The sequence below is a fragment of the Chlamydotis macqueenii genome, chromosome 3 (assembly GCF_036417535.1).
Source record: "Chlamydotis macqueenii isolate bChlMac1 chromosome 3, bChlMac1.mat, whole genome shotgun sequence".
Taxonomy (NCBI): Eukaryota; Metazoa; Chordata; class Aves; order Otidiformes; family Otididae; genus Chlamydotis; species Chlamydotis macqueenii.
In genome coordinates, this window is record NC_141558.1 from 95,449,656 (window position 1) to 95,476,266 (window position 26,611).

Consider the following 26,611-nt stretch of genomic DNA (forward strand, 5'->3'; position numbering starts at 1 on the left):
CTGACAGAGGTCAGCTCAAGTGGAACAACTGTCGTGGTTTTATTTAGTGAGGGGGGGCCTAAGGTGGCCTGGACTCAGACTAGAGTCTCAGCCCGCACAATCATTCTGGGATATTAGAAGTTTAAGAAATTATATTGGTTAGGTAGCAGAATATATATTTGCAAAAAAAATACCCAATACAAATATAACAGAACTAGACATAAAAGATTGTGTTGGCGCCTACATGAAATATGCTTGTAGCTCAGACCTTTTGCTTATGGGGAGGTGTAAATATGGAAGAAGTACCTTCATTATAGGGTAGTACCTACCCTATTGGCATCTGAATGCATAAGTAAAGGATGGAAAAGATCAAATAGACCATTATGTCCACATTTAACGTCCCACAAATTATGGGCAGGACAGCATGCAGAGCTTGAATTGACTCCACTTTCGTTGAAAATTGAGATTGGTTTCTAGAATTCTAGTATTTTCAAAGCATAGACTTGATTTAAAGAGTATTGTAACTACAACATTCTTTTTGGAGCCAGTTACCAAGTGAAAGCTAAGAAAAAAATTCTGAAGCAGTATGGGAAAAAAGTGATAGAAAGAAGAGGGATATAATCAGAAAATATTTGCAAAGAATGTGAGAAATGAACAGAACTAAAAAAGTGTGTTAGAAAGACGACCACGTAGAAATAGGTACAGCATAGTTTCAGGCCACTGAAGCTCAGAAACACAGGCATGTTTATAACTGAGAGACATGCCCAGACTTCTGCATTTAGAAAGCTAGCTCCAGGTCTCTGTCAGGATAAGGAAAATAATTACTTTTTCCCTCCAGAAATCAATTTCATCACCAGGTAGGGAACTTGCAGTGTAATTTTCTGTGAAAAAAATAATTCATTTTTAAACCGCTCATCTCACTTGTGCACAATTCATATAAAAATGTCTTTAAACAAATTTCCTAATTATTTAACACAGTTGCATTACTATTACCTTCCACTGAAATATCCTGAATAGCAAAGCGAAGGATGATAGTCCAGATCATACCCAGCGTCATCTTCACATTACCGTCAACAATTTCTAAGGTGAAAAAAGACATAGTAGTAGTATTTAGAATGTGTTTTCTAGTTTCTCTTATTTTAATCATATATTTCTATAAATAATATATTGTATCTAATAAATCTGTTATATTTCTACCATAGTTCTTTATCCACAAAGAGCTGATCTGGGTTCATTTTCAAAAAACTCATGCTTGTGCTACACTGGCAGTAGGACTGAAGATTACTGAGGTTAAGGTCCCTTCAGCCCTTCCATGCTAAAAGGCTTCTCTCCGGGCAGTTATAACTGTCTCAAACCTTTACCTTTTAGGCTGTTTTTTAGACAACGCCTGAGGGGAAATACTTATTTAAAGTTTGAACAATATCAGCCTTACTGTTTTCAAATACAAAGAAAGTGAAAAAAAAAAATAAGGTCTTACAGCATTCTTTTTTAATAAACAGCATTCTTTTTTAATAAAATTGTACTCAGAAATCCCTCTATACTATTTAGACCTTTTTGAGAATTTTACCTATAGTGCCAGCACAGATATGAAGAACAGCTCGAGAGACACAGCACTTCCTGAGACTCAGCTATAGAGCTTCCTGCTAAGTAGTTCAGAAACATGGCCACGGGGCTGTAATGTCTTACAGCTCTGACGCCTATGCACGTTTATGTATCTTTAATATAAAATTGGATTTTTCTACCTCTGGGGTTTCCACTTCTTTCAAGACTGATTGAGTTTACCTACAACACAATGTGCTAGAAAGGTGCTTTCTCCAGCCCTTCTGACACATACAAGGGAGCCCCTTCCACAAGCCAAGTTGGAATCCAGTGCTCCTACATCATAATATGAACAGTGATACTGCTTAAATTTCTCAATACCAAAAAATGTACTGCCAGACCACTTAAGTGTGGTTATGATGTTAAATCAACCTGAAAAGAGAAGGGACAGTGAGAGAACTGCAGACTGTCTTTCCAGTCACCTCACACAAAAAGAGCAGTGGAGCAGGGAAGGCACCAGCTGCTCCCCTGCTTGAAAGCCACCTCCAGCCTTCCTCAAAAAGTGGAGCAGCTGTGGCTGCCTGGGGGCCCACTGGTGTTCTGGGAAGGAGCAGGAGGAACTTGGAGCAGCAGGAATTTCCTCAATTTAACATTAAATGCCATTAGAGGTGCCAGCAGAAAAGGCAGTCACTCTGTTACTGAAAAGTTGCCTGAATCCAGGGGTAACTTTTAGAGAATAAAGCAGCTGCTAGCTCCGAGACTTGAGATACATGTTAAATTGCAGTAGTATGTGACACAAGCTGTCACTTGAACCTATGGAATTAACAAATGTGGTAGGATATATGTCACCCATCACTAGTATATACTTACTTTGCTAGTGTGATAATCCAAGATTATATATGAATTGCTATTCTCCCACTTTCCCTTTGGGTTCTACACTAATTTTCCAGAATTCTTACCTCACTTTGCCTGCTTTCCATATGTTATTTTATTGGCCCTGAAAGACCTCAAGTCTCTTCAAAATTAAGCTATTTCAGTCAAAAAGACCAAATGGCAATTAGAATATGTAGCTACTTCTCTTTCCTCACTCCTTCTCAGTCACATATTTAATTGTATTTTGATCAGATGTCTGATATGCATACACAGTATAGAAGAATTTCTTCAAATGTAAAACAAATGAATTTAAATACTCAGGAGGCATTGCTGATTGTCAGATAATCAGTTCATGGATTTGTGTCATCACTACATGGTTGTTTGGATTTACATATCTGTATGTACACACAGACAGAATGAAAAAGCAAGAGAGGGAATTTTCTATTTTGTGGCTCACAAAAATTTTCAAGCAATTTGCCAGCTTTGGTTTCTTATTATCTGCTACTAACATAAAACACAAAAGAGGGATGTGTAAAAGTCAAGGAAAAATATCTAAACAGAAGGAAAACGAAGTTGCTAAATGTTGAAAAGTATCAGTCACAAAAAAAAAATACTGATTTGTTCCTATTATTTTCCTCTACAGGCCAGTAGAAGACTTCTTCACACTGCCTGTTTGCTCTGGGAGGAATATAGTCCCTGTAGCTCACATACGCAAAGCTACAGCTTTCTGGGGAAATGCATGAGGACAGGAAAGGAGAGATGGGAAAGGGAAGGGGAAACAATAAAAACTGCCTAGGGAAAAAGCTAAGCAAAGTTGTGTGGCAAGTTCCCAAAGGTTTTAGTTTTTTAATTCTGCTTTGGCTCTTTTTTTTTTTTTTTAAATTCTAACCTTGTAGCAGATTCACAGATCATTTGGTCTTTAATATTTCTCCTGCTCCCCAGAAAAGCAATACAGAAGTATTTCCTATTAACTGAATACTTATCTTTTGTGGTTCTCCATATCTCAGTTCATTTCATTCAGGATGCAATTACCTTGCAAATGGAGTTATTGCACTTTTTTAAAACTTAAGGGAAAACTTCTAACTCTTGGACTGCGAATGGCTCATAAGGACTACTTTCACAGCTTTTGCTTTAGCTTCTTGACTCTCTAGACTCACTTAATCACCAATGGAGAGAAAGACTCTTCCACAAGACAGATCAGAGTAGTTAAATGTGGCTTCTGCTCAGCATCACAGTTAAAGGTAATCACCTCTCTCTATCCACTCCACAGACAGTCCAAGGAAGTTAGCCTCAGAACAGTAATGATGGCTTTAAAGAATATCCCTGGCCCCTTAAAAGTACTAAATTGAACTTTGTACCGATGTCCCACAGGAATTGCAGTTTAATCTTTGTTTTGAGGCCCCATTTCAAATGCCAGTTGGTCCCCTTGGGCTTACATGCTCTTCACCACACAGCATGTCAGATAATAAAACATGATCCTCAGCAGATTTAGATACAAAACTTTCATACTTTGGAAATTAGTAAGTATCCCAAGCATCCATATAACTCAGAGAACGCCAAAACAGATGGGTGCAGACAAGCCCACACTTAATCATAGGGGCAGTGAATTAAGGGGTTAAGGACTTTGATAACAATACAAGCTTAAGGAGCCTGTGCTCTGCCTCCTTGCTAGCATTCATTCCATCTTCATACTATACTGACTGCCTAGTCAACAATGCTGAAAAATGCCACAAAAGAAAGGGGTGAAGTGTGTTTTAAAACCAGATCAGATTGCTGATCCCGTCTCCAGCATAGCTAGAGAAACAGTTGTCAGCCCAAGTGATAGGGTAGGGCTGTGAAGTGTAGGAGCAAGTATGCAGGACAAGGGGGCATGGGGACTTTTTAAACACGTACTGGTGCCAGAGGTCCCACACTGTGAAACTATACCCAGTCAGATGTGATACTGCATCGCTGCATCAGCACGGCACTGTGTCTTAGATAACAAATTTAGTAGAGGGGATGTGGTAAACTTAACAGGGCACTAAGCATGTCTGGGCCAGAGCTGGCTTTGTGTTCAGCCTGTTTAGAGTAGGAGTGGAAGGCACATGAATTTATCTGCTCCTGCCCACGTGGATGTAATCTAATGTCTGTTAGTAGCCATGCTTGACATAGTGCAGTGTCTGACAATGGCAGGTTCCTCTCTGCATATAAGCTATACCAGTAGCAGTGGATTTTTCTCCTGTGCTTCCATCCAAGAATTTAAAAAAAAAAAAAATTTTAATGCTAATGAATGAATTTTTGCTTCTGATTGCTCCATTTTACAGATCAAGAATTCCAGAAACCGGCAATAAAAGCCTGCAGCACAGGAGAGCAAATCACCTTTATCTCCTGGCTTGCTAACTACAGCCTGCTGTTAAACGCAGGAAGAAATACCGAGTGCATGGACAGACATCACCTTGCAGCAACTGGCTGAGAAGCTGGAAGAGGTTACTGTCTCTTGTTCCTGCCTCCCTCCCAGAGGAAATTACCTGTTATCACAGAGCATCTAAGCTCATGACAGTTGCTTCCAAGGAAAAGAGCAGGGTTAGTTTAAATGGTTTTACTGGCTGATCTGAGCTATCCCAGATGTTTTTCCTTCAGGTAAGGTAGAAAGTGCTCAAGCACTACTCCATAGTCTGAGCACCCTGGCAGTAATGAGCAGCAATAAGCAGTGCAAAATGAGGGGGATGGGAGTGCAGAGGGCTGGCCTGCTCCTTTCAGGAGCAGAAACTGATGTACCTCCATTTAAATGTTCCAGCCTTGCTTGAAGAACCTAAGTGTGAAAACATTAGTAAACTGTGCAAACTGTGATCAGGGAGAATGAGCACTCTGTCCCACAAGATAGTCCTTCTGCTACCCTCTTGTCTTCTGTTGGGAAGCCTCGCAGTCACAGCACAACATGACAGAAACTAACATTCATATACTCCACACTTCATACTCTCAGTATTTCAGTACCAGTTATCAAACAGGCTTCTGTATGCTTAATTTTCATTTCCACACTTAAATCGTCTCTTCAGTACCCTCTACTGTCCATTCAACATCATGTCGCTTCAGAATAACCTTAACTGCAGAGGTTTAGGGTAGTGGCATATTTTTCCATCTCACTTCATTTAATTGCGCAAAGGGCTTAGCTGCCCCTGACTGCCTGTACAACTGATGGAGGCAGCCAGGCACCTACGAAATGCAGTAGAGCTCTTCTGAGATCTGAAGTGCCTTTAGGAATTGCCTGTCTCTCCCCACTGATGACATTTTCCCCTAAAAGGGTCTCTGTTATGTGTCTAAAAATAGATGGTATGGATTTGGACTCAGATGACCCACCCAACTCTGTCTCAAATGAAAAGAGAGCGAGTTCAAGCAAATGCTTTGCCCAGAGAATGCCTATTTTGGGGGATTTTGGAGTTCTAGATCTAGAAACTGAACACATTTGGTGAATGATACTTGAAGAACCAAGCGGGCTAGGTCAAACCTTGGCAGAACCATTGAATTCTGATAGATTTCTCCATTACTTCTATAGATGCTTCTATCCTCCCTAATGAATCTTCCTGCTCCAGTCACAATTACAGTAAGCTCCCTGAGATCAAGGTTTGGAAGCCATAATAACGACATATATAGGCCTAGAGAATTCAGAAGACAGGAAGAGAAGGCTCACAAATCGATCTAAAAAGGCCTAGCAATGTGAATAGAATATATCTAGTGCTTATCACTGTGATATTGAGGTTACAGACAGAGTTTTGCCCTAAGGACATGTTAGAGGCTGCCCCCAGAATGAACAGTCCATCATTGCGGCCACAGAAACAAAAGTAGTTGGATATTACGCTAGCCACATCACTCTTTTGTATGGTAATGGCTATGCGAAGCATTATGCAAATATCTCCATGGAGCAGCTAGTTCTAGACAGACCTAGGAGGCATATGTTCACTTGCAATGAGAGCCTGTCTTCTTTTGCTCAGTTTACATCTATCAGCGTTTAGCTAGCCAACTGCATGTTTTTATTTACTACCTGAACAATGGAACAATAACAAAGTAATAACCTTAGTAAATAACATCCCACTCCACTTTCTTCATACGTTCAGTCTCTCCCCAGCTACCATAATTTCTTTTGATCACTCCCTTAACTCTACATCTGAATTTTAGAAACACAGCTGCCATCCACAGTCAATCTCGTAATAAAGTGGGAGCAGGTCCCAGCCACCTGGTAGTGATGTCAGCATTTGTCTTGTCTGAATAATATCTCCTAAAGATAAAAAAGATTTCAGATTGGATAAAGCACACCCTAGAATCCAACCTGTTTTCTAAAGGAGTTCCTTATTTTTAATAATGTATGGGAAAAATGTAATGCTCTGAAAGAATAAATCATTCTCTGAACACCCTCTGAAACACAGACAATTCAATTTAACCTTGGAGATAAACTAATCCTCATCCCTCTCCAGGTGTCCACAGATTTCCACTTCTCATCCTTTCACAGATGTGGGTCAGCAATTAACATTAAGGGATTTTTGAGGCACCTGTATATAGAGAACAGCCCATGCAATTTTGCCAAGGGTCTCTGTCAGATTTCTTTGCAATGTGCATGTCTAGGATCTAAGTAAGGTGCATCATCAAGCTCTGTCACATACCTTCTGCACCAATTGACACAAGTTTCACTCCTTTGCTGGCGATATAATCCAGAGCTTTGTTGACATTAGCAATTTTATGGAAGCGCATCTTCCCTCTGTCTGGCTTCGGTAGTCTTTCCCCTGCAGAGTAACAAATTGAACATGTTTATTGTTACATACACCTGGCTACAGACACCCAAGTGATAAGAACTCAAGAGTGAATGTGCCCTGACCACTGTTTAAAAGTTAGCAGTTATTTTAACAGCTATTTTTCTGAAATAATGTCAAATGGCTTTGAAGAAAACCTTGAAGAGAAAATTCAAACTTTGAAACATCTGACTTTCTGATACAGCAGTTAAACCAGTGTAATTTTTTTTTGTTTCCCCTGAACATCTGGAAGATATTTGAGTGCTTCCTGATACTCAACCTCTGTTCATTGCTACTGGCTGTGTTACTGTAGCTGAATATTAAGAAGGCAAGATGCTCTCAGAGCTCATCGGCCTTACCTGCCTGACTGTAAAAGAGAGGCTGGACTCTAGCCAGCAGATTAGCCATAGCATCCTTCCACATCTGATGAAGAACAATGGCTTTTAACAACCTCATCCAGTACAGCAGAGCAGCTAATTTCAGAGCACAGGCTTATGTGTTTGAATGAAATTACCTTTTCAAATTATCAGAAAGAAGAATAATTTCTGAAAATATGACTCTCCATTTAATGAAGAGTGATCATTTGAAGATCTTCTTTCCCCACTGAAATCTCCAGCAAAAATGTAAACTATCTTTTCCATAAAGACATCTTAAAAATCTTGCCCTTTTTCACCTTTATTGTGTGTCCAGAACTTGAGCTACGGTCTTCCCATTCATTCTGAGTGTACCTTGGAGACTGTCCCTCTGAGTACCACATAAAATGGGTGATATAGGGAGTTTACATCAGTTAGTCAAAAGGAGTTCTTGGATGTTCCATCCTTCTGAAAAATTAGACCTTTTACTTGTTACTAAATATTGACCTAGTTTTATTTTAGGCACTCACTTTTGAAAGCATTGGTCCATCCAATGAAGTCATTAAAAGCAAAGCAAAACTTTTATACTAAAAGTGGAATAAAATGAATTTGTAACCTAAGCGTAAAGGCTTTTTAATTGTTAGGGGCTAAGACCAGTTCCTCAATGTTTGTGGTTCGTCCAACAACACTGTGATGTCAGTGACATCCTAATCTGCTGTGATATCCTGGAACACAAGTACAAAACATGTGCTTCATCTCTCACTTTTCAACCTTAGAGTTTGTGTTCACTGTTTTGAATTGTTAACAATTTTTATCCCTTTAAAAGTGTTTTAGTTAGCATGTTGTAAATACACAGCAAACTTTATTTTAGCCTACCTGAGATAACTTCCAAGAGGAGCATCAGTTTGAGGCCATTTCTGAAGTCCTCCTCAATGTTCTCAATCTGTGTGCCTGCTTTCCTGAGGTGGGAATTGCACCAGGCTGTAAATGTCTGTAACAGTAATTAAAAAAAAATATTTATCAATAAGGCATTTTCCAAAACAACTGCTAAGCCATGTAAGTAGACACTGCATCTGAGATTTTCACTAATGCCTTAGAAATGTGGATGTCCAACTCCCATTCATTTTATACATGTCGCCAAGTTCAAAATTCTTATCCCAGATGTCCAGGAAGATGCAAATAATTTCTTTATTAGAAGCAATATTGTGTTAGATTCTGCTCATAAATGCGTCCCAAAAAAAGATCTACACATAAAGGCAAAATTTGTCTAATAGTTATTACTACACTTGACATTTTATGAGCACATAATTTTACGTTGGGACTTATCTGTTACATATTCTTCCTGAAAAGAAGGATTAATATGGTATAAAGGAAGCTGTCATACAGTAAAACGTAGGAAATACCAAGCACAGAAGCAAAATCTTCTACTACTTGAATTCATGCCTTGATAAACAGTGCTTATACAGATTATTTATGCCAAGGACAAGTAAAATGCATTTCTCGCAGGCAGGAAGTTGTGAGAACATTCTTCAGGGTGAAGTAACTGAAGAGAGACTTTATACAGCAAGGATACCAGCAAAATTGCATCTCACCCTATCTGTAACTTCAGCGAGAAACAAAATGCCTTTTGAAAATATGGACAATTAGAATGGATTTTGAAAGTTTACAATAATTCAAGCACAGAAATTTTGCATTCAGGCCCTGCAGATATGGCCTGCCTTACCAAGGGTTTTATTTTTAAACTGTATTATATAATTTTCAGAAAACTACCACAACTTCATCGAACATAAAATGCAGATACTGAAGTCTGCAGGGCAAAAATTCTAAGAAAAGCAACCATGAGCATTTCTCTCTCCATGAAGAACAACCAAGTCTGCTTTAACTTGCAGAGATGAAAAGCAGAACTAACTCCATTGATAAACAGCGGTCATACACGCATTACTTTTTGTGTGAATGAAATAAAAACATGAGCTACTAGTAGCTTAGTAGTTAAAATTAGTCTGTTTTCAAATATCCATTACTTCTCAGCCTTCTGACAAATTCCTCTTGCTTTTCAGTGTCTGTTAAGATGTATAGAGAAAGTTTGGATTTACTAGGTATTTCACCAGATATTTAACTCTAGGTATACAACAAGTCCATACATTTTGGAAAATCAGACTTCAGCTACTTAAAATTGTCAGATATTTGGAATTCCCCTTCTTTTGCTATTTCAAATTACCATAGTTATAAAAACATATAATGTAACTAGTTTAAAAAATAAAATACACCCTAAATCCCCATTGTCAATATGAAATTTCCTTTGGCCTTCTTTTATCTTGCTTGTTTTCTTAGACTATTTAATTTCCGATCTCTCAGAAACAGAATAAGAAAGGCCAGTAAATGAAGGCAAAAACTTTCCCTGAAACTGAATCTTGTACATTCTAGACAGATTTCATACCTTAAGAAGATATGGATTGCATTTTCAAAAACACTTTATTCTTAAAAATACAACTTTCTGTTAAAGAATAACATTTTTATTGTTGTTGGGTTTGATTCAGTTTATGTGAAGAACTGTGCAGCTTGCTGGGCTCTTTTCTCAGAGCTCCTCAGTGACAAGGAGCAGCTTGCTAAACTTTGGTTTTAATCAACTTCTCCTTTCCCATTGAAAGGAAGAAGCAAAAAGAGCTATGGATATGGGGGAGCTGTGCAATGAAATCCCTAATTCTGGATACCCAGAGAAAGGAGGAGAGAGAAGACAGTATTGGAAGTGGTTCTGGGCAGGGGTCCTGTTGACCTGCAGAGAATGAGTTGCAGGTAGAGGCATAAGAAAGTCATTCTGTGTGCAGATGGAGATAAGTACGGCTGCAGCTGAAGCATCTCTGCAAATATATTTATTTTAATAAAAGGATGTTAGCTTGAAAAGCAATGCTTCAGGACTGCAAAACTTTCCTCATTTTAAGGTAACTAGCTTTACTGAGCTCATGGGAGACCTGAAACCAGAGTGTATCAAGCATCACAACAGAAATACTAGGCACTTCTTCTACCCTCAGGGCTTGACATGATGGAGTCTTAGGATGGTATTTGGTTTGGATCATTATATGGTTAGGATCTAGTTTATATGACTAATTTGTCTGCCTCAAGCAGTATCTTGTTCTAGTGATACGTATCTAAAAAGGCTTAGCACCACATTAAGTCATTTGCAAATACTAAAAATTATAACAAGTATCCTTGGAAGGAATAATATTATGGTAATACAGAAAAAACAGCTGAAAGCACTCAAGGGTAAATACACAAGAACCTTGCATGGCAATTTGGCAATAAATATCAGAAAGCTGAACCAGTGAATGAATGAGCCTTTCATGAATTAGGCTTAAGTGATGGACGTGCTTATCTGCAGATGCTATTGCAGTTGGTAGAACTGTTCCAAGCACACCATGCTAAACTCAAAAAGGAATTCGTAGAAAAACCTCAGCAATTTCCATCTCTTCTTTAAGACATTTATGGTGAATGTTCTGACCTCGTACAACTCAAGTAAATGAGTTTTCCTGATTTTTCATTTAATTAAGAGCTTAATGGCAATGACCTCACCTGTCAAGCAGTTTTAAAATAAAAATCTGATTCTTATCATGAGGAAGGCTACTTCTCACTTAGTTTCTTAAGAAGAAATGGAAACTGGCACTTCTTAGCTCATCTATGTATATATAAATACATATATATAAACAAATTAGAAATTTGTTGACCTCTAATCTCACCATGGTCCTCTACTTCACTTCTACAACAGCTGATTCAACTTACTGGATACCGCACTGATAAATACAAAACATAGATTTTATTCAAAGATCTCAAAGGTTTCTCTTGAAAACAGACATTTTTATGGCACTGAATTTGCTGAAAGACAAACTCTCTTCTCAATCTTGTTCATTTTATGAAGACACTAAGCAGACAATGTTGCTATGATGTAAACAAGGAAAAGATGCTACTACTGCTGAGTCAAGCTGTTTTCAATAAATAGTTTGATGACAGTCACTGGTTTTATGGGCTGCCTTTTTATATCTGTAGGTTATTTAAGATTCTTTCCAGTAGTATTGGAGTTTGTCATGGACATTCTGAAGAATAAACTTGGCATTGCCTACAAAGCCTCCATTAATGAGGTAACAAGTTCTGCTGAAGCACTATACTGTGTGTGGATTCTTTGACTATCTGTATCTAGATAGTTTAGATTGTCTTCTGTATCTAGAATAAGAGATTCAGATCTTTTATCTAAACAACAGTTTCTCAGATCTTTCTGTTTTACCACTGAACCGGGTCATCAAATGGTGTTATCCCCTTATGACAATTGTCTTGTGCCTCATGGAAAGTGTCGCTGCAGACTCTCGGCATGTTGGCTTCATAGCCTGGTGCCTTCCAAACTGGCTTATTGTCCTAGGACTAAATATGCTTATAGGAATGCTACTTAAGGAATGTTTACTATGTTGAGTGATGCAATCCATAAGTGACTGTATTCAAGTTACTGCAAAACTTGTAAATTTTAACAGTTTCCACAATTCACATTTTATTTAACCCTTGTCCTTGTATTCTTACTGTGATACCACTTGCTCTCACTGCTTTGGCTTTAACTAACAGTTCTATTCATAGTTATTAAGAAACAATTCAAAGCACATTTAAGTCCTGGAGATCAAGATACAGCCAGCAGATAGTACCCTGCAAATTTGTAATCCACTGGGATTTAAAAGCTATTAAATGACTCAGACAAAGCAAATTCCTTTTTCTGCTGAGCTGTATAGCACATTTCAGAGTATCAAATTGCCCAAAGAAACAAGGCAGGACTGAAGGCACCAAGCCGAATACCAGGAGGGATACAAATAAGTGCCTTGAAAGCTCGACATTTCTTTTTAGAATTTATTTACCATAGGTGGCTCTACAAGTTTAAAACATAATAAACATTTCTCCTTTCCAAAGTTTTTACTACAAAATAAACTTTGCTGACATTCTTAGATGAGAGACCACAGAAGAGGAGATGCAGGGCAGAAAGCTAAGCAATTTGCAGTCCCACAGGTAAATGTTCTCTTAACGTGCTGTTAATTGTCCACTGCTGTCACAGATCTATTCTGGAAAAGGTACCTCCAGAAAAGCAAGTGCAGTTTATGATCTGTGCCCACTTAGCCTTATTGTGAAGACTGCCAATTGCATGTTCTCCGTAATTTGCATTCACAGATCTGTGATGGTATGGTGTGTAACCTGAGAAAAAAAAAAACAACCCTTACCTGGTAATATACTCAGGCTACTTAATTTCACAAGCTATTGACAAGTAGAATTACATCCAAGGGACAGAAAAAGGAGATATCCCTAGTCAATTACCAATCACCTTCAGCTAATGCCAAAAAGTAATAGGGTATGCCCACTCTGTGCAAATATTTTTACACATGCACAATAAAGGACATGCTTTGATGGAAAAAAGTGGTATCTCTGAGAGCTGAATTGCCTTACACTCCTGAGAAAGCCCACACATCCTTTTATGTGAGTGTAATGATAAATTTATTTTTTATAGTGCTTCAAAGCCAGAAAACAAGACGCTCTAATAACAAGTTTCATACATGCATGTGATAATAGAGATAAAGAGAATTGAGAAAGCACCGGTTACCACCCTCTCCAATGCTGTTACCCATCGGAGGGTCTCAAGCTAACTTGTTCCACCTGCTGAAAATATAGGGTAAATTTCTAGTTTGGCCCTGACAATCCAAAATGTACATCACCAAAACAGCAACATAACTTGCATGGGGACATGTACTGGGGACACTCCAGAAGTTCAGGAAGATGTATTTACTTGCATTCAGAACTGAAATTGAGAAGTGGATCCAGCCTAATGAAGGACTGGAGACGCATATCCTATTTAGTATGTATATCTCATAACAAAGATTAACACTGCCTTTTACTGTCTCCAACTAAAATCAATTTCTGTCTGCTATAATATTTACAAGCTTTAAAAAACTAATATTGATTTTAAAAGACATGTGTCTGCTTGCCTGTGCCCCTACCAGAAAGACTACTGGCCCACGAGTCAGTTGTTTTTTGACAACTGTAACATTTATGTAAGAAAATACAGACAAAATCCAATTTTAACCTATGAGTTACGAAAAAATATCGCATTAACAGGAAATTTAATACTTCCTGTGTCTCTTAAGTAAAGCAGAAGCACAACTCATTTTATGTGGACCTTAAATTCTGATACCCAGAGCAGGAGAACACCTGAAGAAAATGAACTATAAAAATAAACATTCAACACATTTGTTTATACACATATGTGTTATCCCTAATTATCTCTGTCTGATAGAGTTGTTTCTTAAATCTCTGCTTGAGAGCCCTTCTTCTAAAGTATTTTTCCTCTCTACTTGTACTAGCTGAGGGTCTTCATTACTTTTAGGCTAAATGGGACGCCGTGATTCACTCTGTAGTTATACGGAACATTACTGGGCTCTGAGCGCATGGCAAGGGTGTTACAGAAAGAGCTCTGCCAGAACATTCCCACTAGGCCAGACTGAGGTTTCCCCTTGAAGAATTTCCCATCTGTCTGTTATCCATGTTTTAAAATATACGTTCTGAACCTGCAACATGATCTCCTAGCTCCTGTGTCCACACAGTGTTCTAACGACTGCAGAATCAGGGCTTTTCTCTGGGCTTGGGATACAGTTTGCCTTGGCTCTCATTCTCGTAACTATTTAATTCTGCTCCCAAAAGAAGGGGCATGAAGGTGAAACACATCAAAAAACTGCACAGCCTTTATAAACTAGCTTGATATGAACCGATGACTACACATGGCATCTTTTAGATGTTCCAAGAACATCTAGATCAGCTGTACTTTTAGTCTGTTAGGTGCATGAGTATATTTTTATGAATTGAAAATAATTAAGATCTTACATCTTACTTGTTGGTTTGAATTATTATTAACTGTCCCCTTGCTCTTATTTCCCCTTGCAGTGGAAGTCTAAATGCATTGCTATATGTCAGTAAAATAACTAGAGCAACTATAACAGGAGCAGTGGCTCACCAGTACAACTCAATCATGCTAAAACACTTGGTAGGCAAAGTGGGATTTTAACACTAAACACACCAGAACACAGCAACAACTCAAATGAAGCACAGTGAAAGCATAGTGAAGGATACCACGAAGGCTAAGGTAGAGAAAACGTTTAGCATCTTCCAAAAGGTCATCAAAAGGAAACCCTCACATCATAGGCAGTATGTCAAAGCCAGATTGCTGGGAACAACACAAAGGATAGCATAGAACCATCTCACAAAGGAAGTTAGCAGAAGCTCCACCACAAGGTCCCCAAATCCAAAGTTGGGGAAAGCTCTTCTTGCTCCAGCACATCCATCCATATAATTGAACAGACAGTGTCAGAGATTATATGCTAGCATACTCTGCACTGTCAGCAGATCGCTCTAGTAACTAAGGGAACTTCACTCCAGTTCCTTAAATTTACCCTTCACAGGAGACATGGTCAAAGGAATGCATTCACCACACAGGCCAGGGGAGTCCTCAGTCCTTACAAAGCAGGTGGCTTAATCCTGGGCAAGTCTAGGGTTTCCTTTAAAACATGCAACCCCCTCCCAGCACTGACTGATTGCACGTCTGTTTTACAGTGCTCGCTATTAACAAAAAAAACAGAGCATTTAAACATCCCTTCAAGAATAATTTGTCAAGGCTGAATCCCTAGAAATGTCGAGAAGATTATTAAGCCTTTGGTTACAAAGTGAATGACAGTAGTTTTCTTTCAGAGCAGACAACAGGGAAAGGTTATGTTGTCCCGTTGGTCTACAACGGAAGTCAGGAGACAGCAAGATGTATGGGAAATTCAGTATGGATCACTGCAGGCACTGTCCTCACCTCAGCCTTTTTTTCCTTAAGGGAAGCATGGGAAGAAAAGAAAGGAAGGTAATAGGTTTCACAAGGTCTTTGGAGGGGCTAAAACAGTTAAAATATCAAAAGGTTTATTAGGAACAGGCAGATGCTATCTTTATTGGATCACCTGAGACAGCTGGAAAAGATAGAGAAGTTTTCGGGCACATAAGCCCGTCTTTACGTGAGTGAAAGAAGCATCAGTCTTAAGCATGAAAATTCAGGTAAGTCTTCAGACAACTCAGGACTTTGATGGACCATCAGAATAATGCTACAGTAGAAGGAAGGGAGGAAGGGAGGAAGGGAGGAAAGGAGGAAGGGAGGAAGGGAGGAAGGGAGGAAGGGAGGAAGGGAGGAAGGGAGGAAGGGAGGAAGGGAGGAAGGGAGGAAGGAAGCTCCTTCCTTTTTCATTACTGTTGATGACACACATTTATGAAAGTTTTACAGCAGCAGGCATCTGTATAATCCAAATGTGTGACTTCTCAAAATAAATGCAGAGCCATAGGGTTGTCCTGCTTGTGTATTTTTATCAGTTTAAAATAAATCTGCCTATTTTAAATGTATTTTCCATTAGAAACACTGATATTTTAAAAGTAGGAGCACATGCAATGTTTAAAATCCCATTTGAAACTAAAAAGTGTTTAGGATCTGTAGGACAATTCTGGTCTAAATCTCCTTTTCATTTTTGGAATTTAAAGAATCACTCAAATAAGAGAAGACTGCTCAGAGAAGTAACACAGAAATAAAAGAGGCAAGAATCCAATGAAAATCTTCAGTAAAAGCATGGGTATGGTTCTGTCTTGCATTATCAAAACTGCAAGATATCTTTACCCATTCTTATCGTTACAATATAACCACAATCTACTTGATTTGTTAAGGTGAAGGAATTAGAAAAATAAAGGAACTGTCAGGAAAAAACTCCTACTGCTTACTTCGGGTGTATTCTTTTAATTCTGAATATTTTTTACCACATTCCTTATCACTGAAAAGACCAGAGCAATCACATGTGGTAAATTCAGTAATAAAGGGAGAAACAGTCTCACAGCTGATAAAGAGTTTGGCATATTTTATTTAAACAGAAGTGGGAAACTTCGCACTCAGCATCAACTTTTGCAGAATCCAATCTTACATTCAAAAAATTAAACTTCCAAGGATAAGCAAGCAAAAACTTATATTTCTAACCTTTTGCATTTCTACCATGCATTTAGGTATATGCATGTCCTCCCCTCCTGACTTTGCCTATCTAAACTCTAGCTGTTCGTCCTAGTTCCACTAGTTAAGCTAGAGTATTTTAAAGGTCCCCCCACCAGCACTCTGCAGAAGCAGATCTCTTTTATGTCATGTACTTAAGCTGGTTACAACAGCAGAGCGCTATTCATCTAGGAGGAAAACTAAACACAAAACCATATGAGAAAAAAAAAAAGTCTGTTTAGCAAGTCAGAGAGTTTATTCCTACTAATGGGGAGTAATGGCTCACTATTAAGTGGAAGGGCTTATTATGTATACTTCTGTAGGAATCTGCCCTGAACCATTTCCTATACTACACTTTACTTATTTAGATGACAGAATAGAGTGTATGCTTATAACAGTTGAATATGACAGCAAAATGATAGGTCTGTGAGCATGCTTCATCACAGAGCTACAATTCAAACTAATCTTGACAAACCAGTGAAAGGACTTGAAGAAAGCTGGATGCAAATTCGCAAGAACTCTGAGGTACTGCTTTCCTCCAGTAACAAACAACTGCAAAAACACAAGATGGAGAACCACTGGCAGGGCAGTAGCACTGAAGAGGAGGATCTGGGAATAACAGTGGATCACAACCTAACCTTATTCAAAAATGCCATGCTGTTATAAAAGGCAAACATAATATTGGCATGTCTAAGCAGAAGAATGGTGTATCAGTATCCAATTTCTTCCAGTTTCCTCAGTGCTGAAAAGGGATTAGCTCTAATATTGTACCCTCTTTCAGGCACAAAATTCAACAGGAATATGGACCAGTGGCAGAGAATCCACAAAACAGTCAGGAAAAGAATAAAATTCTAGAAAATATCATCCATGAAAAATACAGAAACATTGGGCTCGTTTAATTATGAGAAGTTTGAAAATAAAGTAATACTTGTCTCAGTCATTTAAGAAATCACAACAGAGGAGAGAATAAATCAGTTCTCTGTGTTTACTGAAGACAGAGCTTAAGATAGATAGTCATGAGCTTAAAAAACAACAAAGCAGATTTAGATTAATTTTGAACTCTAGAAGCAGTAAAGTACTGGAAGAGATTGGCTGGGTAAATGTGGAATCCTTCTTGGAGATCATCAAGAACAAGCTGGATAAATGTGTCGAGAACAGCATGAGCATATTGTCTTCTGACGAAAAGTAGAGGAATGGACTAAATGCTTTCCCAGATTCTCCCAGTCACACCTTCTATGTTCATGGAAGATTCTAATCCCAATTGACATCTACACTACAGCCTTGAAAAAGGAGAATAGGGAAGAAGACTCTTTTTTGTTTCCAGATTCTGTGGCTGAGAAGCCATAAAATGTAGGCATATATGCTATCCAAAAACTACAAAATAAGAAGTCATTCAGCAGAAGACAACTCCCTTTTAGGAATCCAAGCACTTGGTATGCAACAGATAGCTGTAATTTCTGTTTCTGTCAGGGTGTTCTTCCTGTGGAGATCCCCATTTCCCCCTCCTATTTTCATATTACCCTCTAATTTCCCTTGACAAAATGAAATACAATATTGGAGGAGATTTGTCAGGGATACTGGAGAAAAAAGAAACCAGAAGGGTGAAGACAGAGAATAATAAAGAAACAAAGCTGAAAAAAATGTAACAGGATAGAGGGAAATAAGATTCAAAGTCAAAAGGCAGAAGAGCATTCATAGAAAGTTAAACATAAACCAAATTTAAATGAAAGTGGATTCAAGGGTCTGTTCTACGGGTACATTTATTTCCCAAGGTCTGTATTATGATAATGGAGAAGAAATCCTGACACTGGTACTTTCTCCCCAACTTTGCAACAGCTTTTATGTCATTTAAGATAGGAATTTAAAAAATGTTTTATTGCCTTTAATATTGAGCATTTTATAATCCATGATACCTCATATGGGACTATAAGCCTTTTAACAACAATGGGAACAGATGTTAGCCATGGCTGAGTACTTTTAAGTGTCCCACTTCTGTATTCAAGGATAATGAGAATAATAAACCATCCACAGCACTACTGTGGGGGAAAATTCACCGTTGCTTTTGAGGTACTCAGACACTACCCTGAAAAAAAGCCCAATAAAGAAACAGTAGCAAGAAATACTAGCAAGTTGACAAAACTATAAATAACTTGTCAGTAAAGAACTGTAAAATTAATGAAAAACAGAAACTACTGTGAACAGATGGAAAACAGCACATCACAATTACCAACATCTTCAGCATCTGTTCTCAGTCATCCAAAGTTAATTCTCCACTTAAAAAATCAAAGCTAGCTGTTTAGCCTAAACCGGTTACCTACTACTGTAAATCTAGCTGCATACTGGTTATCCTTCCCTCCTTAAACTCTTAGTGAACTATGAAATGTGCCAGCCACTTAGGTATGGAGAAAGAAGTCACTCAGGGAACTGTTAAGAATAGCAATGACTGTGAATAACCCCGCAGATGCAATCTGAGAAACCATTTTCACATGCAGAAATTGTTTTAGCTTTCACCTCTAGGATGAAAAGTCACTGTCCCAACCTCTCACTAATAAGGTCAGTTTTGGGCACCTCCAATGAAGCTGCCATTTCTGGTGGTGTAAGTGATGGGGACACCTGTCCCCCCAGGAGCTAAACTGAGAGTACAACTCACCTCATAGACATTACCAAACAGCCTGCATGTGTTAGCAACCTTGTCACTTATTCACCTGGCCTGGGTTCAAAACACTGACCTAAAAGTGAAAGGTTCCCCCCAGCCACGCATTCCCAGCCAATAAATTAAAACTCCATCTTCAGTACAAGGTTATCTTTCATCATGAGTTGGGGAATATTACAATATTCCTCCAGGAAGGCTTTGCAATACTGAGACTTTTAATTGATATTGTCACCACCTTGCTAAGCAGTGACAAGGGTCAGGGTTTTGCAAGTCTTGGATGTGAATGACTATTTTTCCAGTACAGTTTGTTCATTCACATCATATGCATGAATCTTCGAAAAAAGATGGTCACAAACAGCATCCAGGCCATGCTCTTTGAGAGCCCTTTGCCCAAATGCAATGCCAGCTCTCTTCTGGCAGCCCTGCATAAGTCATTCTAGCTAGATGGAGTAATGGAGAGCAATCCCCTCCTGTTTGCAATGATCTTACCTCTCCATCTTCCCTCCTTCTTCAACAACAATATGCGTGACATAATTTACAGTTACACAGTACCTTTCTGATGACTCTACTCTCTTTGCCTTTCATGTAAAACAACAGATATGTTAATAACTTGTCATTACAGAATTAATACCTCTGAATTTTTTTCATTACATACCATTATTCAACGCATTAAAATGCTCAAGGTACAAGATTAGCGCTACAGAATAGTAAATAAATGGTATAATCTGTGAAGTAAACATAAAGCTCTCAAATTACTAACAAATTTCCGAGTTATAATAGCCTCCATATTAAATTGCTTTCTCTAATGAGAGTGAAAAGACAGACAGTGAGACCTTGCTCTTCCACAGCTTTTTGTACAACTTCTTTCAAGTATTTTCTTTATGCCACAGGAGAAGTGAAATGTAAATCTACCTCATAGACTGAGAGTTCTAAATGCAGAATTAGGAGGGCTCTGTTCATCTCTAAAATTGAGTGATCGTGCAGTATTTTAGTCTCATGTACATTTTGCAAATCTAAAATGCTGTAGCAAATGAAATAATTTTTATTTCACAAGCCTCAAGAAACAAATATTGGTGAAAAAAGTATCTGTGAATCAAGCATATTCAGAACACAGTTCTTAAGTGAGAGTAAAACTTTAAAAACAACCAAAAAAAAACCCACAAACAAAAAAGAGAGTAATGGAACAATACAAATATGAAGTTTTGAATAATCTATATTTGGTCAATGGTCTTTGTTTTCTTTTATTTTCAGAGGTTGATTTTGTATTTCCCTTGAAGGAAAAGTTTATAGACATGTTTATCTCTTTCAATAGGCCATATTGTTTCTAGCATTTAATAATTCAACAACAGATCATAGTAGATTTTTTTTTTTTACTTGCAACACTGCCAAATTTTGCCCTCCAAAATGCCTCCTACTGAAATCTGCAGAAATAGAGAAGCATCGCCCACAAGGACCTGGGCCTTTTTGACAGAGACACAGCACTCCCACACAGCATGACTCGGAGTTTACAGCATCCAGACTGGACCTCTGAGGACTGCCAAATATCTGCATGGCACTGCAGTATTTTCCTCTAATAGGGTACCCTAACTTCAGAGCATACTAACCAACCTGAAGTAGTATGCTTATGGCAACTAATATCTTAGACAGCATTCCTGATCACTTTACACCACATACCTACAAATAAATCAGTTCATGCCCAGTTGTCAGAGCATTAAAATAGATTTGCCTCTGCACTGCACAAAGTTGAGCGTAGGAAAGAAATTTTTATAAAAGCTTTCATGGACTCTATCACCCATGCAATAAAGTCTGTATCTTTGCACTTATATAGAAATACATATTCATATGCCATAAAGGGCTGTCCAAAAGATACTTCTCCCCAGCCAACCAGGTAGGGCACGAGGGACCTAAGCATTGGAAACTCCAATGTACTGATGCATGCTCCCAAACACCTCTCATACACCTTCTCACTCTTGCTCTCTACAAGTTTTTAGACACAGAGCTTGGATGAAAAAAATCAAGACAACCCTTGATACTTTTGAAGGCATACTCAGTTAATGGAGCAGTGAGCTATTTGCATTCTGGTGCTTTCTGGATCTTTTTGAGCAACGTGGTATTTGGGAGGTCTCACTGTAAGCACTAGTTAGACAAAGAGCTATATTTAAGGTGCACTTTTTGGATCTAACTACTGAAAAACTAAGAAATACAAGGATAGAAAAAGGTATTTAGTATGTCATGGGACCAAAATATTCAACAAAAAGTTGAACTATTGTAGGGTCAAAAGAAATTAACTCATTTCTACATGGCTCAGGAGTTAATTCTGGAGCACCACCTTCCATGCTCAGCATTTTTACTTCACAAGAGTATCAACAAACCAGAAGGCATCTTCAGAAAAGGATTCACAGTAAAAATGCCTACAGGTTTGGAGGAAACTGTTTCAGCAACAATAAAAGGTTTGTGGCCAGCCATTTTTCTGTTTTTTTCTCTCCCTTTATACTCTTCTCCAATTGGCCACTTCTTCACTATTACGGAACAAAAGCATCATCTCTGTTACATTTGCCTCTCCCTGTGGAGAGTTAAAAACAAAGTACTGGTAATCCAAAAAGGGTCTCGAATACTGTGGTGGATCTGCAAGGGACAAATCTGCAGGTATGCTTTAAAGGTGAAGTCTATGCCCTCTATAGTGCCTGGGGCTTTCTATTAAGTATATACTAAGCAATGAACGTGCATTACCACTACCCTATCAATGTCAAATGAACATTCTTATAATGAGATCACATCTCCTATTCTCCTTTTCCAGTCTCAGGTCCCTCTTCCATCAGCTGTGCCCTATCGTGCTCCTCCTGGTTTCCCAAGAGCTCCTGAACTATCCCAGATACTGCTGGCTAACATTTTTGTTTCAGCAGATACCTATTTAGATGACAAAATACTATTTAGGATGAGATGAAAAGAACATTCACACATTATAGTATGGAAGGAACTAAAGGTATGCCCTCTGGAAATAGAAGGATTAATTAAAGTAGGCTAATCCAGGATTTAGTTGACTGGATTTCCAAATGTCTTTCCCCTGCTTTCTCTGTTGATTTTCTTCACCATGCTATCTTTATCCACTAATTATATACTACATTGCAGGTGAGTAAGGAAGTCGATTATGAATTGGTCAATATAGTCAGCGTGGGATAAAAGTATGTTCCCATCCAATTTCTCAACATTTTAAAAATACTTCCACAATCAGAAAAGCATGTTTTCTCACTGATAAAGTTAAAACAGATTTTGAAAGCTTTTCCAATTTCACATACACCAATACACACATCTTTAAGTCCCTGACACCAATAACTGATGGGTTAAGTATGTCAATAGTCAGACCCCAAGATATTTACATAGTAAATGTCGTCTTGCACTCTGTTACGTAGTACATTTGAAGATCACCAAATCCAGTTTCACTTCTAATATAAATTAAAGTTTCGGTTGAGATTCTTACAGAGAAAGGAAAATCACATGCATTAATTCCCAATTATGCAAAAAAAAGCTCCTCTGTGGCATATAGGCCGGGTTACTCAATGCAATATTTATCAGTACAGAAAGCATATAACCTGTCCATGTTAATTTCTTTACTATTGTAACTGATTATTTAAAAAAAAAAATCAATTTTGTTTTCATAGTTGTTTTAAAAATCTGAGTTTCAAAGAATTTGGTAACTGCTGCTGTTGAAGATACTACTTAAACATACTGAGTTGATTTTTTTAATTGATAATGTTCTTTTATGAGGCACTAGCTATAACATTTTCTAAAACATTAAAAATATCCTATAAGCCAGTAGACTTTCAGAAAAATTCTGGAGTTCCTAAATAATTTTTAGTGAAGCCCAATTTCCTAAATTACTGAGCTTTTCTTAAAAAAAAAGAATAAAAAGCAAAATGTTACTCAGGGTCTTTGGATGGCTTGATTATATATGAATATGAAATTTAACTAAGTAACCTGTTCTCAAGCACTCAGCTAAGAATAGATGGATAAATAACAAACAATGATGGCTGTAACTGCTGAAAGCATAGACATCTGTGTTTTAGACAGCACAGTATTTGGGATAAGCAAACTGCTTTGTCAATTGAACACACAGTTCTTAACGGGAGCCACACTGGGACCTGTGCTCAGTCATGGAAATGAAAGCCATAGACAACAGGAAAGGAAGTAAACTTCAGCCTCATGTATGGTGGTTTGTTGTCTTTTAATATTAACACCAGATGGACAATAAGTGCATTATACATCATATATACATGTACAGATAGCTGCTTGTGGGGCTGCACTGCAAACTATATGACTGAAATAACTTGGGATTAAAGAGTGGTAGGAACAGGGAGGGTCGCTTCAAATGACTTTGGTGATCTGATATATAGCAGATCACTCTACCAGCAAATGAAGGGGGCTGGAAATCTATGGATAGGAGTAGAGTCAAAGGTGGTCAGCTGCTCTGCCAAAGAAAATGTGTGGTGGAACTACACTCCAGAGTACAGCTGGAGATAAGCCTGGACTGTAGAGATTTTCCATAGCCTAAAGAAACTCCTCCAGGTGAAATAATACCCCAGAGCTACACAATCATTTCTGTATCTTTTAAAATGTGTATTTAGTGCAACTAGGTACTAGTTTTCTTCATATTAAAGAGTGCAATGTCTTACGTACTGCAGGAGTGAAAAGCTACACTGGTGCCAAGATTAAACATAAAACGGAGTTTAAAAAAAAAACATCACTTAATGCTAGATGGCTAAGCCTTTCTGTGAGTGCCAAAATAGCAGGCTGATTTTCAGAGGTGCAAAATAGACAGAAGTTCCTCCTGACGTCAGTGGAAATGCCTGGGTGTTCAACACCTATAAAAAATATGAGCGTTTCCCTAGATGCCTAAGGAATAATGACAGATGCTAATTTTAGACTAGGGTACTCACTTTCCACAGACTCCTGCTATGGTAGTGGGGGAGAGCAAGGCTTTTCTGGGGGGCAGGTCAGAGTAGAAGCCATCTGCTCTAAATTAGGTTCTGCTACTTATCAACGTAATGGATGGCTGGACTGATTTTGCTTAGCTTTTTGACAAAAAATAAGAACAAGCATCAGATTTCAAGTTGAAGAAATTCTGACAGTTAAGAGCAGTTGGGAGGAAGCATTTGAAGTAAATGGAAGATCTTACTCATACCAAGTACAGCAAACTCTTAGCCCTCACATCTGTAAAGCCAGCACGTAAGTATTACAACCACTATATTGGAGATGAAGACATGGACAAAGTGATATGTCCTTATAACTCAAAAGCAGGGAAAACTGGGACCAGAGGTAGGAGCAGCAGTGCCCATTCTTGCACTTAGGACCTAAATTCAGGACTAATTTTCTCACATGTGCACACATGGAAATTTAAGGTCCAAATATAGAAGCTAACTAAGCATTAGCCAGAAAATTATCAGCTTCTGCTTCCCTCTGGACAGGCCTTCTGAAGAATGAAGTGTATTTCTACAAGCTACCATTTCAAGTGGGACACTTTCCTAAAAGGAGAAGGTGGCATTTCAAAGTCTTCTACCTTTGTCTCTGCAGATGCTCTGTTCCTGCAGCGCAGTAACACATGCCCTGTAATCCTTTCACACCAGTACTTTGAGGATGACTAGGACCATGCTATCTTAGAATCATAGAATCATAGAATGGTTAGGGTTGGAAGGGACCTTCAAAGGTCATCTACTCCAACCCCCCTGCAAGGAGCAGGGACATTCCTGACTAGATCAGGTTGCTCAGAGCCTCATCCAGCCTGGCCTTGAATGTTTCCAGGGATGGGGCTTCCACCACCTCTCTGGGCAACCTGTTCCAGTGTTCTATAACTCGCATCGTAAAAAATTTTTTCCTAATTTCTAATCTAAATCTACCCCCCTCTATTTTAAAACCATTACCCCTCGTCCTATCGCAACAGGCCCTACTAAACAGCCTCTCCCCATCTTTCTTGTAGGCCCCCTTGAGGTACTGGAAGACCGCTATCAGGTCTCCCCGGAGCCTCCTCTTCTGCAGGCTGAACAGCCCCAACTCTCTCAGCCTGTCCTCATAGGAGAGGTGCTCCAGCCCTTTTATCATCTTCGTGGCCCTCCTCTGGACCTTCTCCAACTGGTCCATGTCCTTCTTGTGCTGGGGGCTCCAGAACTGGACACAGTACTCCAGATGGGGTCTCACCAGGGCAGAGTAGAGGGGCAGAATCACCTCCCTCAACCTGCTGGCCACGCTTCTCCTGATGCAGCCCAGGATGCGGTTGGCCTTCTGGGCCACAAGGGCGCACTGCCTGCTCATGTTGAGCTTCTCATCCACCAGCACTCCCAAGTCCTTCTCCTCAGGGCTGCTCTCAATCCATTCCCCGCCCAGCCTGTATTTGTGCCTGGGATTGCCATGACCCAGGTGCAGGACCTTGCACTTGGCCTGGTTGAACTTCATGAGGTTGGCACGGGCCCACCTCTCCAGCCTGTCAAGGTCCCTCTGGATGGCATCCCTCCCTTCCAGCGTGTCGACGGCACCACACAACTTGGTGTCGGCGGCGAACTTGCTGAGGGTGCAGTCTATCCCACCGTCCATGTCGCCGACAAAGATGTTGAACAGGGCCGGGCCCAACACGGACCCCTGAGGGACGCCACTCGTGACCGGTCTCCACATGGACATTGAGCCGTTGACCACCACTCTCTGAGTGCGGCCATCCAGCCAACTCCTTATCCACCGAGTGGTCCGTCCATCAAACCCATGCCTCTCTAGTTTAGAGAGAAGGATGTCGTGCGGGACAGTGTCAAAAGCTTTGCACAAGTCCAGGTAGATGATGTCAGTTGCTCGTCCCTTGTCCACCGATGCCGTCACCCCGTCATAGAAGGCCACCAAATTGGTCAGGCACGATCTGCCCTTGGTATACAATCATAGAATGATCTTGATCTGTATTGAAGAGTTACTTGTACTGCCCGCAGGAAGAGCTACTACAGAATACGTACAGAAACAGTCACCGAAGGTGATCATAACATTGTGTTTGTTGGTTTAACGATGTGGAAAGAGGTAACTTCTATCCTTAAATATATGCCCAATTTTATCAGGTAGAAAAAGAGCATGGTATAGCACCTGTGTAGTTATGATCAGCTTTATGCATCAAGTCTCTCAACATGAGACATATTTAAAAGCAACAAATCCAGTGATATTGTAAGAACAAACGTCACACACCTCATCACAGCATTTCATGCAGTGATGTTCTTCAAACATTGAAGACTTGAAAACCACCCCAAACTACTAGGAATGAAATTTAATTTAGGAGGAAATGGAGTGCTTGATGTGAATACATTCTCCTTTTGGTATCAGCTGAAAGTAAAGAATGCATTGCCATAAAAGACATTCTCACTCAGAG

General features: G+C 39.1%; 1 protein-coding gene across 1 annotated transcript in view; it reads right to left on the reverse strand.

Moving 5' to 3' along the window:
- ACTN2 (actinin alpha 2) overlaps nucleotides 1–26,611 on the reverse strand; it is a 71,764-nt gene that overhangs the window by 36,304 nt on the left and 8,849 nt on the right. The window contains exons 2-4 of the mRNA XM_086743276.1: nucleotides 8,381–8,495; nucleotides 7,026–7,145; nucleotides 973–1,059 (exon numbers count right to left, since the gene is read on the reverse strand). Coding sequence (XP_086599402.1) covers nucleotides 973–1,059; nucleotides 7,026–7,145; nucleotides 8,381–8,495 — 322 coding nt within the window. The remainder of the gene's footprint in view (nucleotides 1–972; nucleotides 1,060–7,025; nucleotides 7,146–8,380; nucleotides 8,496–26,611) is intronic.